The sequence below is a fragment of the Chelonoidis abingdonii genome, chromosome 4 (genome assembly GCF_003597395.2).
Source record: "Chelonoidis abingdonii isolate Lonesome George chromosome 4, CheloAbing_2.0, whole genome shotgun sequence".
Taxonomy (NCBI): domain Eukaryota; kingdom Metazoa; phylum Chordata; order Testudines; family Testudinidae; genus Chelonoidis; species Chelonoidis abingdonii.
The window spans coordinates 16,581,175-16,596,240 of record NC_133772.1 but is presented as its reverse complement, the minus strand read 5'-3'; the positions used below and the strand labels follow the sequence as shown (position 1 = coordinate 16,596,240).

Genomic DNA, 15,066 nt, shown 5'->3' with positions numbered 1-15,066 from the left:
GCCAGATTTCACGGTCCGTGAATTTGGTAGGGCCGTACTCACAGACAGTGATGACAATCAGTGGCTATGACTAAAATTGTTTCTCCTACTTCTCTCTTTCTGTCTCTCTCCAATCTCTCTGACCTTGTACACTCCTGTGGTGACAGTTATGCCAACCATTGAGAAGTTACTCTCCAGTGACTGGAAAGAAAGACTTCTGGGTAGAAACACCATGGAATCCAAAGAGGTGAAAGGTGAGCAGCAGAGTAACTACCATCCCCTCCTGTGCCATTACCTTCCCATCTGCCCCCTGCCCTTTTTCTCCTTTGTCTTGTGCGTATGAAAAGGGGGTGTGAATGGGGGGTGAGCTTTGCATATATCCTCCCTCCCTCGTTTTTTGGTTTTGCTCAAAATTGGAAATTCCAGTAGCAATTTTCATTGGAATTTGGGGGAAAAGATCTGACCAGTCCTGGTGAATATTCATCTGCTCAGAACTCGACTATTTGAGTCTCTGGAGCATATGCTAAAGGAATGAAATACAAAGCAACCCCGCCAATAAAGTATCTAGAGAATTTGTGTCCAAGTCCCAGCTTAGCTCTCTGCTGGCTCTGAGGCAGGGGTTCTCAAACTTTATTGCACCACGATCCTCTTCTGACAACAAAAATTACATGACCCTAGGAGAGGGGGGCAAAGCCTGAGCCTGCTGCCCTGATGGGGGTGTGTGTGTGTGGGGTGGGGGGCAAAGCCAATAGGGAGGCTTCAGCCACAGTCAGGGGGCCTGTAACTTGAGCCCCGCAACCCAGAGCTGAAGCACTCAAGTTTCAGCTTTAGCCCTGGCCCCAGCAAGTCTAACGCCAGCCCTGGTGACCCCATTAAAACAGGGTCGTGACCCACTTTGGAGTCCCAACTCACAGTTTGAGAACCACTGCTCTAAGAGTACGTCTGTGCTGCAGTCAGAGGTGTGACTGCAGCATGTATTGACCCCAGCTAGTTTTGATTAACAATAGCAGTGAAGCCATAACAGCATGGGCTAGCCGCTCAAGTACATACCCGGGGTCCTGGGTGGGACTGTACGTCTGGTGTTCCCGCAGGTATCCAAGGTAGCCAGCTCACAGCTAGTTCAAGTATGTCTACATGTGCTGATGTCACACCTCTGACACCAGTGTAGATGTACCCTAAGCCTTGTAGAATAATTGGGGTATCATCTATTAAGCCAGCAGCCCTTGTTTACCCACCCTCTGCTGTTTGATTACTTGCTTGGCCCAGGAACCCAGGAAAGCTTAGCGGAGAAGGAGCTTCAGTTGCTTGTCATGATCAACCAGCTCTCCACCTTGCGGGACCAGCTTCTGACGGCTCATTCGGAGCAGAAGAACATGGCAGCCATGCTGTTTGAGAAGCAGCAGCAGCAGATGGAGCTGGCTCGGCAGCAGCAGGAGCAGGTATTTGGCCAGTACTCTGGGGTATCTATTTCCCCTGCCCTGTCTCCCATCCCTAGGGGTGAGTTTCAGAACCAGGGAAGGTAGCCCAGCGGGCACACATTGGTCTGGCTGCCCACCGTCTTGGCTCCACCTGAGCTGCACCTCAGAACTGGATGGAGCACGAGGACCGAGCAAGGAATAAAATATAAAGCCGGGTGAATATCGGATTTTGGCAGTTCTGGGAGGGATTACATCAGGACACGTAACATGTTTTGTTTCCGTTGCGACCATTTTAAAGCTTTCAAAATGAAATTGTTTTTTTAATAAACTTAAAAGAAATTTGGGAATGGAAAGTCATTTCCAAACCGAAAATCTAAATGTGTACAAAATGAGGAAACATTTTGACTTTTTCCGAATTAAGGCTAAATGAAGCACCCAGGGGCTAGTGCAGCAGTTAGTACCAGGGGCGTAGCGCTTGATCCATTCCAGGGCATGAAGCTGCAGCGCTTGATCCATTCCAGGGCATGAAGCTGCAGTGTTTCATGTTTTATGAAATGAGATAAAAGCTAATTTCAGGTGGAAACTTGGCACATGTGCCAGGAAGAATGGTTTTGTGGGTAAGTCACTGGTCTGGAGCTCAGGAGATTTGGCTTAAATTCCTGGCTTTGCCACAGACTCCCTGCCTGACTTTGCATGGGTCACTGCATCTCTCTGTGCCTCAGTTTCCCAAACTGTAAATGGGGTGAATAATCTTTCCTTTATCCCAGCTGTTGTCTCTCTTTTGATACTGTTTCCTCCAGAGGGAAGTTCAAATGTAACTTTTAAATGGCTGAAGGCTCCTTTTTATGTTTTCTCATGATTTAAAAAAAACCCATATTGCCATAATTCTGTCCTTTCAAGCTGGGATCATCTTGGCCCAGGGATTCTTCTCAGGTAGAAAGTAGGGGACATTTTTTAGGCTACCCCTAGGTACCAACCAGCGTGCTCCTGGATTTGGCTGATGGTTGCCTTGTTCAGGTGTTACAGGGCTTCTGGGGTAGCGAGGCAGGCTGCATCTATCAGTCAGGACGGAGAGCTTGCTGGGGTGGCAGTGGGGATGTTTCTCTTTCACTGTGGAAAGATCCTGATCATCATCTTGGTCATCACTGGTTCCTTCAGCTCTAAACCTGAGGCGCTACAGCTTGAGCTAAAGGCCCAAGGCCTGGTCTCCACACTGACGTACCCCAATTGAGTTAAACCGATTCGAATACCTGTGTGGACCCTCGCAGTGCAGTTTAAGAGCAATGCGTTTTAGCTTAGTTTAAACCTGCTCGACTTAAGCTACCCAAACTAGAGCATCCACGCAGCTGGTTGCACTGGTACAGCACCATTACGCCTTGAGTTAAATGGACACAGCCTCCTGGGGCCTCTTGCCAGCAGCTGCAGCTTTACCCCACCTCTGTGGATCACACACTTGAATGGGGGATGGGGGATACAGTCTAACCGGTGGGATGGTGCCAGTCTTAGGTGTATCCTCTCGTGAATCCACCTGTCAGAGACACTGAGCCCTTCATTGCCCTTGTGTCTTTGGCATCTCTGCAGACCAGTTGTGTTTGTGGCTTGTTTTGCTAGGGCTCGGCGCTTTGCGCCCCTCCTTTAGCCCCCTTGGAGGTGAGCCAGGCTAATGGCCCTTGGAAGGCTCGATTAGCCGGCGTTTTCCAGCCACCGTATCATTGCTGTTTCCCCCCTCTGACAGATTACCAAGCAGCAGCAGCAGCTCATTCAGCAGCAGCACAAGATTAACCTGCTGCAGCAACAGATCCAGGTAAGGGGGAGCTTTCCCACCCCACCCCACCCCCTTGCGCAGTCTATACTCTGGTCCCTCTTCGAAGGGCTAACAACCCCCCTTCCTCTTCACCCCACAACCTTGGCTCTTGCTTGCATGGCAAACTCCTTTACCATTGTGAGTGGGGATTAGCCCCCCGCAGCCTAGCCGCTCTGTTCCGCAAAGGTGATTTGGTCTCTCTCTCTCCAGCAGGTCAATATGCCCTATGTCATGATTCCAGCCTTTCCTCCCAGCCACCAGCCTCTCCCTGTGACCCCAGACTCCCAGCTAGCGCTTCCCATCCAACCCATCCCTTGCAAACCAGGTAAGGGAAGCAGAGGGGGACAGTATTGCAGGGAAAGGGACAGCAGTAAGCAGAAAGAGGGAGAGGTGTGGGTGGGAGCATGGACTCCCCTCAGAAATACCCTCTACATAATCTGGGCTTTCTCCCTTTCCTGCTGTTCCTCAGGCTGTGATCTCAGGGTTTGGAAGCTCAGGGAGAGCCAAGGAAAGTTGTCTAAAAAGCTGAGATTGGGGAGGAGAGGGGAGAAAATGACTTTTTTTGGCTAGCAGTGGGGAGGCAAATAGCTTTCTCTGGCAGGTTTCTGATGATCTGACTGAGATCACCTTGGCCCATCTCTGACTGGCCATCTGAGTGGGAGTGAAACCGCTCCTGAAAGCCCAGGCAGTGTGAGCCGGCTTTCCTGTTGTCATTGAATCTGGCTGCAGAGTCCCTGGTTCTGTGTGAGCCGACAGCTGAGTGCAGGATGGCTGCTGGATTAGCTGGTCCAGCCACCTTGCTGCTGGCGCTCTGTGGTGCCACTCTGGCAGCGTGGTGGCGTGCAGAGTGTGGAACTTGCTCCACCGCTTCCCTTCCCCTCTCTAGGTCAGTTGAGACCTCTGGGTGCGACCGTAATAGAAATAATAGTAATATACTTGAATCCTTGCCATGCCATGGGGCTCTAGCCTCTGGTCTGCACTTGGGACTAGCCCCGATGGCAGGCTGGTTTCTGACAGGGGTTAGCTCCCCCGGTGCACATCTCTCGTGCAGTGCCTCTGTGCTGGGCTGGAAATCAGGGCCAATTCCAGGCACAGACAAGGCCTAAGTAGATCCCACCTGCCCTTTGCTGTGCGAAGCACCTGTTGTGACCTCATTCGCTACCTTCCCTCTCACTGTCCTCTCTGCAGTGGAGTACCCCATGCAGCTTCTGCACAGCCCTGCCCCTCCGACGCTGAAGAGACCCGCCGGCTCAGGCCACCTCCAGATGCAGGTACCGTCTCGAATCTGCTGTGCTCCTGGGGACCCAGCGTAACCCAGGGACATGCCTCACTCTTCCCTTCTCCGTGTCTCTCCTCCCCACCAGGAGTCTTCACAGCCACTGAACCTAACGGCCAAACCCAAAAACTCTGAGCTCTCCAGTGCCTCCAGCTCACCCAGCCTGAAGATGAGCAGCTGCCGATCCCTCACTCCTAACCACGGGGTCACGAGAGACCTTCAGTCCAGCCCTCCCACTCTGCCTCTGGGTAGGTACCCTCAGAAGTGCTCTCTGCTGGGCGTCCCTTGCCTTCATCCGCAGCCTGCTTTGTCATTCGAGTGTGTCGCTTAGAGAGGAAACATGCTCGTGGGATCTTGGCAGTTCTCTCCTCGTGGGGAGGAAGGAGATGGAGAATCTCTCCCTAATTCATGAGAGCTGGTCCATTGTTCAGGGACTTGCCTGCTATGATGTTCAGGATGGTTCTGGGAAAAGCAAGATGGGCAACTCTCTTTGGAAGAAACTGAGAGTCTGTGCTGGTGCTGGGAGATGGAAGGGTCCCTAGACAGCCTTCTCAAACCCCACCCACCCAAAGAGAGACCCAGGTTGGAAGAAGAAATGTGCTCTCCACCCAGGGGAAGAAGAAAACCATCTACCGGGAAGAAACATTGCTGTGAGGGGAAGGCTGGAGGTCTCCCTGGGTGGAGTAGCTGGACTCCTGGGTGGTGCGGTTGGAATAGTGGGAGACCAAGCTTTCTGATTTGAACCCTCTGCTTCCCTTGCTCGATGCTAATAGGGAATGTGTTGGCAATAAGAAACTAGAGGCTCTAGATGTCTCTTAGCTAGATGCATGGCTCCTATAGCTGGAAGTAACCCCTTCTTTCTTGCGGGTACGGGGCCTATGCAAGAGCAAGGTGCTGGCTGTGACGTATTCTGCACTGGGTGGTTTATCCTCAGGATTTCTGGGAGAGGGGGACGCCATCACTAAAGCGCTCCAGGATGCACGGCAGCTCCTGCACTGCCACAGTGGGGCGACGGAGAGCTCTCTCAATAATCCCTACCGGAAGGTGAGCGACATTGGGACTGGGAGTGCTGAGGTGCTAGTGCCTGATGGAATAGGGAGATCTGAGAGGAGCCAGAGAGTGCAGAGACCAAGGATTATCAGGGGAAGGGTGTGAATGGATATAAAGGAGGCGCCTTAGGGGAAGAGCCCTGTAGAATGTAATAGAAAATCTTTTTTCTATAGGTTCCTTCAGACCATCTTATAGAATTGAATGGAGAATTGCCTCGGGGCTGTAGCATTCTGTAGGTTGGTTGAGAAACACCCTATGGAGAAAGGACCTCATCCCTTATGAAACCTTATTGAGGTTCAAAGGCGTTTCTGCAGAGTGCTATTGGTTGTCTCTCTTCTATACTGTATAGGTCCCTTTTCCATAAGGACACTGGGGGTTGGGAGTGGATTGCATCCTCCCCAGGTAGATGATTCTGAGTGTGGTGTATACTGGAGACCCAGAGAGTGGATCTCAGGGACTGTCTACCACAAACTAGAACCCAGGCAATCCTGTCTGAAACTCGTCCCTGTGTTGTGCACATGGCCGAAGTCCTTGCCTGACAGAGTTATCCAGCCAAGAGCTGCTAGCTAGATTGCCTGCCCATGAGAAGAGGAAGTGCTGGAAGCCCATGGGGGATGGTTCATTGCTGGTCACTCTGCCACCAGTGACCTGACTTTTGTTGGTAACTGGCCATAACTTCTGCTTTCTGTGGGTCTGCAGGACCAAATGGGCTTGGATTCCTCACCCACAAAGGAGCGGATGGAGGAGACATGCATGCACAGACTGGACGAGTCCATGTTAACCTGCGATATGGATGGTAAGGACACATTCTCTGTGTGAGGCTTTCTCTAAAGTCAACTATCGGCCTGATCCTGAGAGGTGCTAAGCACTTCGGGCACCCATTGCGGTGAGGATTCCCTGGGGCTGGGCTGAATGGGAGAAAATGCATCACTTTTCCTTCTTCTCTTTTCTTCTGTTCTTATTTTTTCCTTTTCCAGTCTTCCCCCACCCCTTCTTCTTTCTTGACCTGGCTACCTAGCCCCGTGTCTCTCTTTGGGTTGCGCTACACGACTTGAAATAAACAGCCAGAAGAGAATACCAAAAACCTAATATAAGGGAAGTGCTTCTTTGAGATGGGTGGGAATTTCATTTGTGGTCACTCAGTTGACTTCCTGCAGCCCTGCTCTGCTGTTCTTCCCAGCTGATGGGGACACTCAGTGTTATAGCTAAATTAGCACTTTTTGTATTTAAATGACACTGTTGATACAGAGTGAACATATGATGCTCCAGGGCATGGGAAGCTATGAGGAGAGGAGATGGGCAACCAGGGAAGGCCACACTAGCCACTTGTGGCTGGGCCATCCCCCAGAGGGCTCAGAAGGGGCAGTAGAAATGTGGCATCTTGCACCATTGGGTAGTTCACTTAATTCCACTTTATTTTGCTTGGTTTCATCTTCGTTTAAAAAAAAAAGTCAATTTGTGATCCTTTCGGTCAAAGCCCGTTAGTTACTATGGAGACAGTGATGTCCTGGAGATGGATGGAGCTGGGTGTCATCCACAAGGGTGGCATAAAGTCTGTGAGAAAAAGCTAGACTGAGGCGGGGGCCATCAGGGAGTGGGTTATGGCTCCTTGATTCTGGGGGTGGTCTACACCACGGGATCTCTACGCCAACAGAGAATCAAAGGAGCATAGCTGCACCCTAACGCGGCCAGCATGGCCCCTCTGTCCACGGGTGCGGGAGCTGCTGCTGCTGGGCTTATGATAGACAGGAGCCAGTCCCTGCTCTTCTCCTCGGTTGGCCAGGTACAGCCAAATCCTGGCTCTTGATTGGTCCAAAAGAGCCAGCAGGAGGGAAGGTGGCCTGAGGGATGGGCCATGGCTTGGGAAGCCGGCATTTGAGGGTCTCTGGCCCCACAGGTGGGGTGGCCAAGTGCCTGTGCGTGGACTGACTTTCACTAATGCAAGTGATGGACTAAAAGTCGTGGCACGAGACGTGCACAGTACAGACGGGCTGTTCTCATTTCTGCCTCTGCTGCTGCAGCTCTGTCTGGACAGGCAGCTCCCCTTTGCTGTTCTAGTCTGGGCCCCCTCCCCCAGTGCAGCTGAGGTCCCTCGGTGTCGATGCTAAGCCTTTCCAAAAGGTAAAGGGGCTACCTGTCATCTAGAGACTGAGCTGAGACCCAGCCAGTTCCCTTAGGCCAGACTTTCCCAAAGTGTCCATTAGCTTTGCATGCCCCAGCCTCTGAGTGCCTAACAGGAGACACCCAGGGCCTCCTTTTCAGAAGTGTTGAGCACCTGCAACTCCAGGGAAAGTTAAGGGGAGCTGCAAGTGCTCAGCACCCCTGAAAAATCAGGCTCCTAGAGACAGGAGATTTATTTTTCCAGGGAGTCTGAGAACCCACAACCTGTAAGCAACTGGTTCCTCGTGCCTTTGAAAACCAAGCCCAGGATTTGTCGAGTTGGGTTGCTAAAAATGGAGGCTCCCTCAGTCTCTATGGTGAGAATCTAGTGCAGCATATCCCTACGCCATCAAGTCCCCATTATTCTTATGCAGAAAACCCCCTTGCAGGGGAGACTCTTATCACCTTGGTCACCGTTTTGTATCTTGTGTTTGGTGCTCCCTTTCCCTTAACTGGCTCTTCCTTGCTGTGTCCCTAACAGGATCACGACACTTCCCCGAGTCCAGGAATAACAACCACATAAAGCGGCCCATGAATGCTTTCATGGTGTGGGCCAAGGACGAGAGGCGGAAGATTTTGCAGGCCTTCCCGGATATGCACAACTCCAGTATCAGCAAGATCCTGGGTGAGTGTCCCGCAAGCAAGCGAGGGTGGGGTGGGCTTGCCCTGCTGTGCTATTCCCGATGATATGGAATCTGCCAAGCTGTTTTGCTGACTCATGCAGCCGCTCTGAGCTAAGATGAAATGACAGAAGCAACCCCCTCTCCGGGAGCAGCTTGTTGCAAGAGTCTGGATCCTCCAAACTGGTACATGGATGCGCTGACTGGCAAAGCAGCAGGGCCATAAAAACAAACCATTCTGCACCAAGAGGAGGAAGGAAAGGCTGGTGCTGAACATCACTTCACTGGCCACAAGTGGCTAGGACTGCGCTTTTGTGTATCTCTCCACAAGTCGGCCTCTCCAGTAGCACAGTAACCCTTGACGCCACATTGGGTCATGGGGCTGTGCATTGTTTCGGGGGGGAGGGGGTGGAGAGCATCACATGCTGCACCATTTTCTGCAGCACTTGGTGCTTTCCCTTGATGCCAACCATCAACCAGGCCTAAATGTGCTTAGCATGTGAGCTCTGAGGTTCAGAGCCCAGGTTCCTGGCTATGGTAAGAGGGTTGGTAGTGAGGAGATAGCCTTGTCTTTTGAAGATTATCTGTCTATTGTTATCTAATCTTTTCTGAGCTTATCTAAGCATGTCTCAGCTGGGGTGCGAGAGAGATAAGACACCAATGAGCTGCACTGGTATCTGGTATGATTTGACTAGTGGAGAAGCATTAGAGCTGTGGGAATGAGCTAATACTGCAGAGGAGAAAGCTTCCCTGGTGGAGAGGTCAGTGGTGGGACATGATGGCAAGTGGCAGGCTTTTATTTCCCTGTGTCCGAGCTGGAATCAGAATGGCAGTTGTTGGCCAGCTAGGGTCTAGCTCATTTTGACAATGATCCACGGTGACGGATAGCCCAGGATGTTTCTCATACCAACTGGGCTTTCCTCTAGCCTGGTTCGTTGATAGATTGTAATCTCAGCTCCGCAGCTCAAATGTTCCCTCCAGTCTGTGGATTTAATTTAAATCTCTAGTCAGGAAGATTCAATTTAATCATGGATTTCTACATAAAAGTGCATTCTTGTTGGTTGTTATAACCCTAATACATATTCTTCACGACTCAGAGATAGGTGTAGGTTTCATTTTTAGAAGGTACTCATAATGCATTTTTAACGTGATTTATTTTGAAAACTTTTCAGATTAGTTTTACAGCTATATCAGAAAATGAACGATTGATTGGTATTTTTCATTTACCAAAGGTAATTGAAGCAGATGTTTATGAAGTCATTGGGAGGTGAACTATCTCCAATTCAACAGGTTAATCATTAATATTTGGAGGATTTTCTTGCCATGCTGTATTAGGAGGTGAACATCACCAGACAGACATTTAAATTGTTTTATTTAACTAAAACAACAACATTATGTATTTTGGATTCTTTTCTTCAACAGCAAACATATAATATTTTAACAAAACAAGCATATGAATTTTTGAATTTAATTAAACATTCAAGTTTTTTTAAATCAGGTTTGTTTTTGTTAAAATTGTTTTTAACTAAAATAGTTAAATGAAATATTAAAAAAAAAAATTAAATCTACTATGTCAGCCAGGTCAACATGAGAATCTTAAAATATTGGCTTCTGCAGCTAACTCAGACATCTTCACCTTCATTTTCCTGTTTGTTCATAATCTGGAAAAGAAAAACAAGCTTTCCTGCTTTTTCAGGTCCCAAACAATTTCTCAATTTGAAATGAATTAGTCCAAAAGAAGAAAATATTCTTTCTACACCGGCAGATGAAGCTACTGCTGTTAAAAGAGATATTATCACTTCAACGGTCTCTGAATCCAAGTGCTTAAATGACTCCCACCAGTTTACTGGTGTGACTTTCTTTAAAACATCATCAGCAAACATATAGTTCTTGAATGGTTCTTATTCCCAAACTGGGTCTCTTTTATGGCCTGCTGCCATTATAGATTTTCCTTTCTAGTGAGAGACAGGGCCACCCAGAGGATTCAGGGGCCCTGGGGCAAAGCGGGGGAGCTGCGGTGCTTGTACTCACCCAGCGGCGGTCCGGGTCTTCGGTGGCATTTTGGAGGCAAGGGGCTCTTCAGTCGCTCCGCGTCTTCAGCAGCACTGAAAGGGCCCCCCGCCGCTGAAATGCCGGCCGAAGACCCAGACCGCTGCTGGGTCAGGGCTCGCGGGGGCCCCTGTGGGGCCTGGGGAAAATTGCCGTACTTGCCCCCCCGCCCCAGGCGGCCCTGGTGAGAGAATGCTATGGTAGATCTCAAATCAATGAAGGCTACACTCAGAAAGACCTCAAGACTTCTGGAATATGCTGGTCAAACAATCTCACTTTCGTTTCTACTGCCTGTCCCTCCCTTCTCACATTTCTCTCCAGACTTCTTCTCCTTGTCCAGATCTATTCTGCCCCCAACAATCTTCTATTCATTGAACTTTTTGAAATTTTGCACTTTTAGAGAGAGGTGCGGGATTGACTCTGTGTACACAAATTTGCAGAGGGACAGTAGGATTGAGGTCTGTTATTTTTCACCTCTGTGTGTGTCTTTATTTATTTATTTTAAAACATTTTTGCTGTTAACACGCATGTTATCTCTGGAGACACAAATCCACAATCTGAGAACTGCAAAACTAAGCATCTCTGATGGTATCTTCTAAACTGAGCACTGAGTCTCATTGGGTAGATAGAAAGATTAACCTAAATAATCTATACAGAAGCCCCTGGAGCTCCATATCTAATCCATTACCTATTGGAACTCATTTACAAAATTTTCTTAAACATTACATGACTATATTGTCTCATACTATAGAAATAGAATTTATAATCTCTATTCCATGATGCGATATCTTTGAGCTATAATGTATCTTAATTAAAATGATCTTTAGATAGGTTTTTTCCTCAAAAGACACTTTATCCTCCCTGGTTCCCTCCTTCCTCCACTCTTCTTTCAGATGATCCTGTGTGTCGCAGGCTAGAAACCAGAACCCAGATCAAATCCTGGCTCTAGTCAGATGGGAGACCAGGGATCAGAGAACTGGCCATGCATATGCATTGTAAAAGGAAGCTTCTTCCCTGGTGGTCTATGGCTTGGGGCTCATGAAAGTGATGGGCTAATAGCACAAGCAAACTTCCCCCACCCAGCTCTGCCCATGTACCTAATTCCCGATCTGCTCCAACCCTGCTAGTCCAGTCCTGAGTCCCCCAACCGCTCTGTGAGTGCATCTCCTTCCAGGCCAGCCAGACATCTGCTCCCTGCCAATGCACCTGAACCCTAGCCAGTCATTCCCTTGCTGTGAAGCTGCAGAATGTTCCCTGGACTGAGACAAACAGGGAGAATTCTTGTGATGTGCATGTGGGAAATGTCCATGAGAGCGTAGTCTGATACCACCAAATTCATCGCACTTGTGGCATAAGCATGATGTGATCCTTCCCAGTAAATCCAGAGGTGAAGGGCAGGCCTGCTTACACCTGGCACTGTGTGCTTCAGTTTTAATTAAAATCATGTTTTGCAGTTATAGCTCCTTTCATTGCAACATCTGAAAGCGCTTTACAATGCATTAAGCCTTAACGTGTTCCACAGAGGTGGGAAACTTACTCAACCTGCAGAGGGGCTGGGTGCTGCTGTCTGATCCTGCTGAAGTTAGAGGGATCTCAGAGCAGTCAGCCCTTAGTGATCTCCCCAAGGTCATAACACTGTCAGAGCTGGGAAATAGAACCCAGGAATCCTGACGCTCAGTGCCCTGCTCTGAACCACGCTCTCCTCCCAGAGCTAGGAACAGAACCCAGGAGTCCTGACTCCCAGAGCCCGTCACCAACCAAGAGGTGACAGCAATAAAATCTTACCTTTCTAGAATATTGCAATGACTCTCTCTTCATTAGGGTTCAATCTTGAGCTTTTCCTGTTACTGTGTCTTGTTTTACAATTTGAAGTGTTGGGTGTAAATATTTCATATAGATTTTATATCACATGAGTGTCTGTCAGACCCTCACACCCTTTCTTCTGCTCCGTGTATCAACCCCCCGGACTATAGCATTCTGCAAAGGCCTCCAACTCACCTCACCATGCTCCCAGGGCCGTGGTCTCATGTTGAATTGCTCTGTCCTAGCTTCGGTAGACTTCCTATTTAAAGCCTCTGGTGTGGTCTGTGAGGAGTCCATCCAGACTGCTAGTAACCAGTGCGCATTAGCACAATGCAGGGGTTTGTGGGTTACTCTCAGTGCGTGCTTTTATTTTGGTCTCTTGCACCTTTTAGCAGCTCTGCAATGAACAAAGCTTCTCCCTCTGAAGAATCACTATGTTAGGATCTGATCTGTTACTTATGGCAACCCACAGCGTTTGGGGGGTGTCAAGAACGGCCACGTTGTGGTGTGCTGGCTGCTAATGTAATTATGTAGTTTTAAATAACTGGTGAGGTTCTTGTTTTGGCAGCCTGTATTCATTTCTGAACATTTAGCAGAGGTGGAAAAGACTAGTGGTGGGTATCTTTGTAACCAGAGGCATGGAGCTGGTACTTGCACAAGCTTTGGTTGTCCATGTGTATCTTCCAGATGCATGGCTGGTCCTGGCGATCTATGCATGAGATACTTCTATGGGAGTGTTGCCCTGTTGGCTAGAACAGAGGAGTGGGAGTCACGACTCCTAGGTTCTATTCCAGCTCAGGCTCTGAATTGCTGTATGACCTGGGGCAAGTCTGTTAACACCCCCGTGCCTCAGTTTCCCATTGGTATAATATTTCCCTACTGCACTGGGGTATTGTCAGGTTGAAGTGCTTTGAGAGCTTTGGGTAAAACATGCCATGCAATTGGTTGGTAATCTGAACAAACGTGACATACGTTTGCAGGCGTTTTACCCTAATATATGGAGTGACAGACCGTCAGTGCTATGCTGTTTGCACAGCTAGGGGCTACTCTCAAAACACTTGTTCTCCTGCATATCTGATCTATGCTGGATTCTCCCTTGCCCTATGCCTTGTACCATCATTTGCACCAGTACAAAGGACTTGGATTGGAAAGCCCCCAGTGTGCACTTGTGTAAATGACTCTACAGGCAACAGAGATCTGGACCCATCCTTTTTGAACCCTACTACTGCTTTTTTACATGAAATGTAAGAGCAGAGGTGGAGATGGTTTGAGTGTTTTCCAGCTGGCAGGTGTGTTGCTCCGTCCACGGAGTGGGACAGACTGGGGTTGTGGAGCCATAGAACCTGGGTTCTGTCTCCTGTGAGTGGCTTAGCTGTCAGCTGTTTTTCACTGCCTTGCAGCTGTGGATTGGTTAGACTGGACACACAATAGTCTTCCAGGACAATGTGAGATTCATATGGCTGTACTGGAAGGACGAGTTTTCCACTCCCCAAATCCCTGGCAGTTGTGGGAATAGGGAATGCTGGGTGGAGTGTAAAAGGCCTGCTTGCCTCCTGTGATTGAAGGGAGTGCCCTGGGCTCCTGGGGCAGGAGAGAAAGGACAAGTCTGAGACTGTATTTTGCCGGGAGTGTGGAACCCCTACACTGACCTTATTCTTGAGACTGGGTCGCAGGGCAGCAGCTGAGATCTAAGCTCCTGGGTAGGCTAGCTGTGCATGTCTATGTATTCATAGCATCCGGGGCACGATCGACATGAAAGCATCTGGGACAAAGGGGAGGGAGACAGAAGAGGCATCAGAAGTAAGGTTTGACTTTGTCTAGCTCTGAGCAGGGGTCTGTCTTGTATCTGAACTGACCCACTTTTACCCTGAGGCCTGATCCAATTTTCTGGGGAGCAGGCCCCGTTCCCCTGATGAAAGTGAGGTTTTTCTCTCCTCCTGCTCCGTCCCCAGACTTGCTGGTTGAGCGTGACCTTCCCATTCTGTCTGGCCTGCATTCTGTGCACCACTCCCCTCTTTTCCCCGCCTGCTCTGGACCTTGGCAGGGATGACAATAAAGGTCAGCAAGCCCGGGGAATTCGAGTCACATGGCAGGACTGTCTATTTTAGCTGCAGCACCTGCTTGCCATACCTTTTGTGAGGAAAAAGAATCAAAAGCGCAGGACGGAGAGGTGACGCGGAAAGGTCAGCGGCAGGGAAGGGCGGGGGGAGGCGTTCTCTTTCACGACAGGTGGACTGGCTGTTAACAATGGCCTGGATAATCACATTTAAATGGGAGCAGGCTCCGTGGAATAGCCCTGCATTCCTCTATGCCCTTGATATCCTGTGTCCCCTGTGACTGCATTGTCCCGTTGAGGCTTGGCATACCTCTCAGCTCCTGCCAATCAAGGACAATGACCTGCACAAGTCGCTTGAGTTGGGTGGCTCCTCTTGTTTCAGATGTTGTTGTAGGCAAATGACATTTTCTTCCCCTGCCTCCATAACGTCTATTGGATTGTTAACACAGTAGCTCCTAGAGACCCTGACTGAGGCCGTGTCTACATAGGAAAATTGCGTCAGTTTAATTTAAATGGATTCAGTTACGCTGGTGCAAAGTCCTGTGTAGATTTTCTTATTTTGGTTTAACTCAAGCTAGTTAGGAATGGGTTTAAGCTAAATGGAAAAACCCACTCTTATACTGGAATAGGTGTCCACTTGGGACTTAGACTGCTATAACCATGGTATACTGGTATAACCAGCAAAACTTTCCCACATAGACAAGAACTAAGTGATGTGCCCAAGGTGGAGGCTGTTGCAGAGCCAGGAATTGAACCCCCATCTCCTGAGTCTTCATCCAGTGTCTTATCCCTAATGGCAGCCTTCTCCAAAGAAGGATTGATTTATTTAATTTAGTTGGTTATCTAAACTC

At 49.1% G+C, this 15,066-nt stretch overlaps 1 protein-coding gene across 6 annotated transcripts in view; it reads left to right on the top strand.

Annotated features, from left to right (window-relative positions):
• The window catches only part of SOX13 (SRY-box transcription factor 13), an 89,443-nt gene that overhangs the window by 67,994 nt on the left and 6,383 nt on the right, over positions 1 to 15,066 (top strand). For 5 of the 6 annotated variants that reach the window (XM_032785806.2, XM_032785809.2, XM_032785808.2 and 2 more), the window contains exons 4-12: positions 147 to 233; positions 1,246 to 1,418; positions 3,133 to 3,201; positions 3,412 to 3,526; positions 4,390 to 4,472; positions 4,566 to 4,725; positions 5,412 to 5,521; positions 6,227 to 6,323; positions 8,169 to 8,312. In XM_032785806.2, coding sequence (XP_032641697.1) covers positions 147 to 233; positions 1,246 to 1,418; positions 3,133 to 3,201; positions 3,412 to 3,526; positions 4,390 to 4,472; positions 4,566 to 4,725; positions 5,412 to 5,521; positions 6,227 to 6,323; positions 8,169 to 8,312 — 1,038 coding nt within the window. The remainder of the gene's footprint in view (positions 1 to 146; positions 234 to 1,245; positions 1,419 to 3,132; positions 3,202 to 3,411; positions 3,527 to 4,389; positions 4,473 to 4,565; positions 4,726 to 5,411; positions 5,522 to 6,226; positions 6,324 to 8,168; positions 8,313 to 15,066) is intronic. The other variant, XM_075064883.1, reaches the window with a different exon arrangement.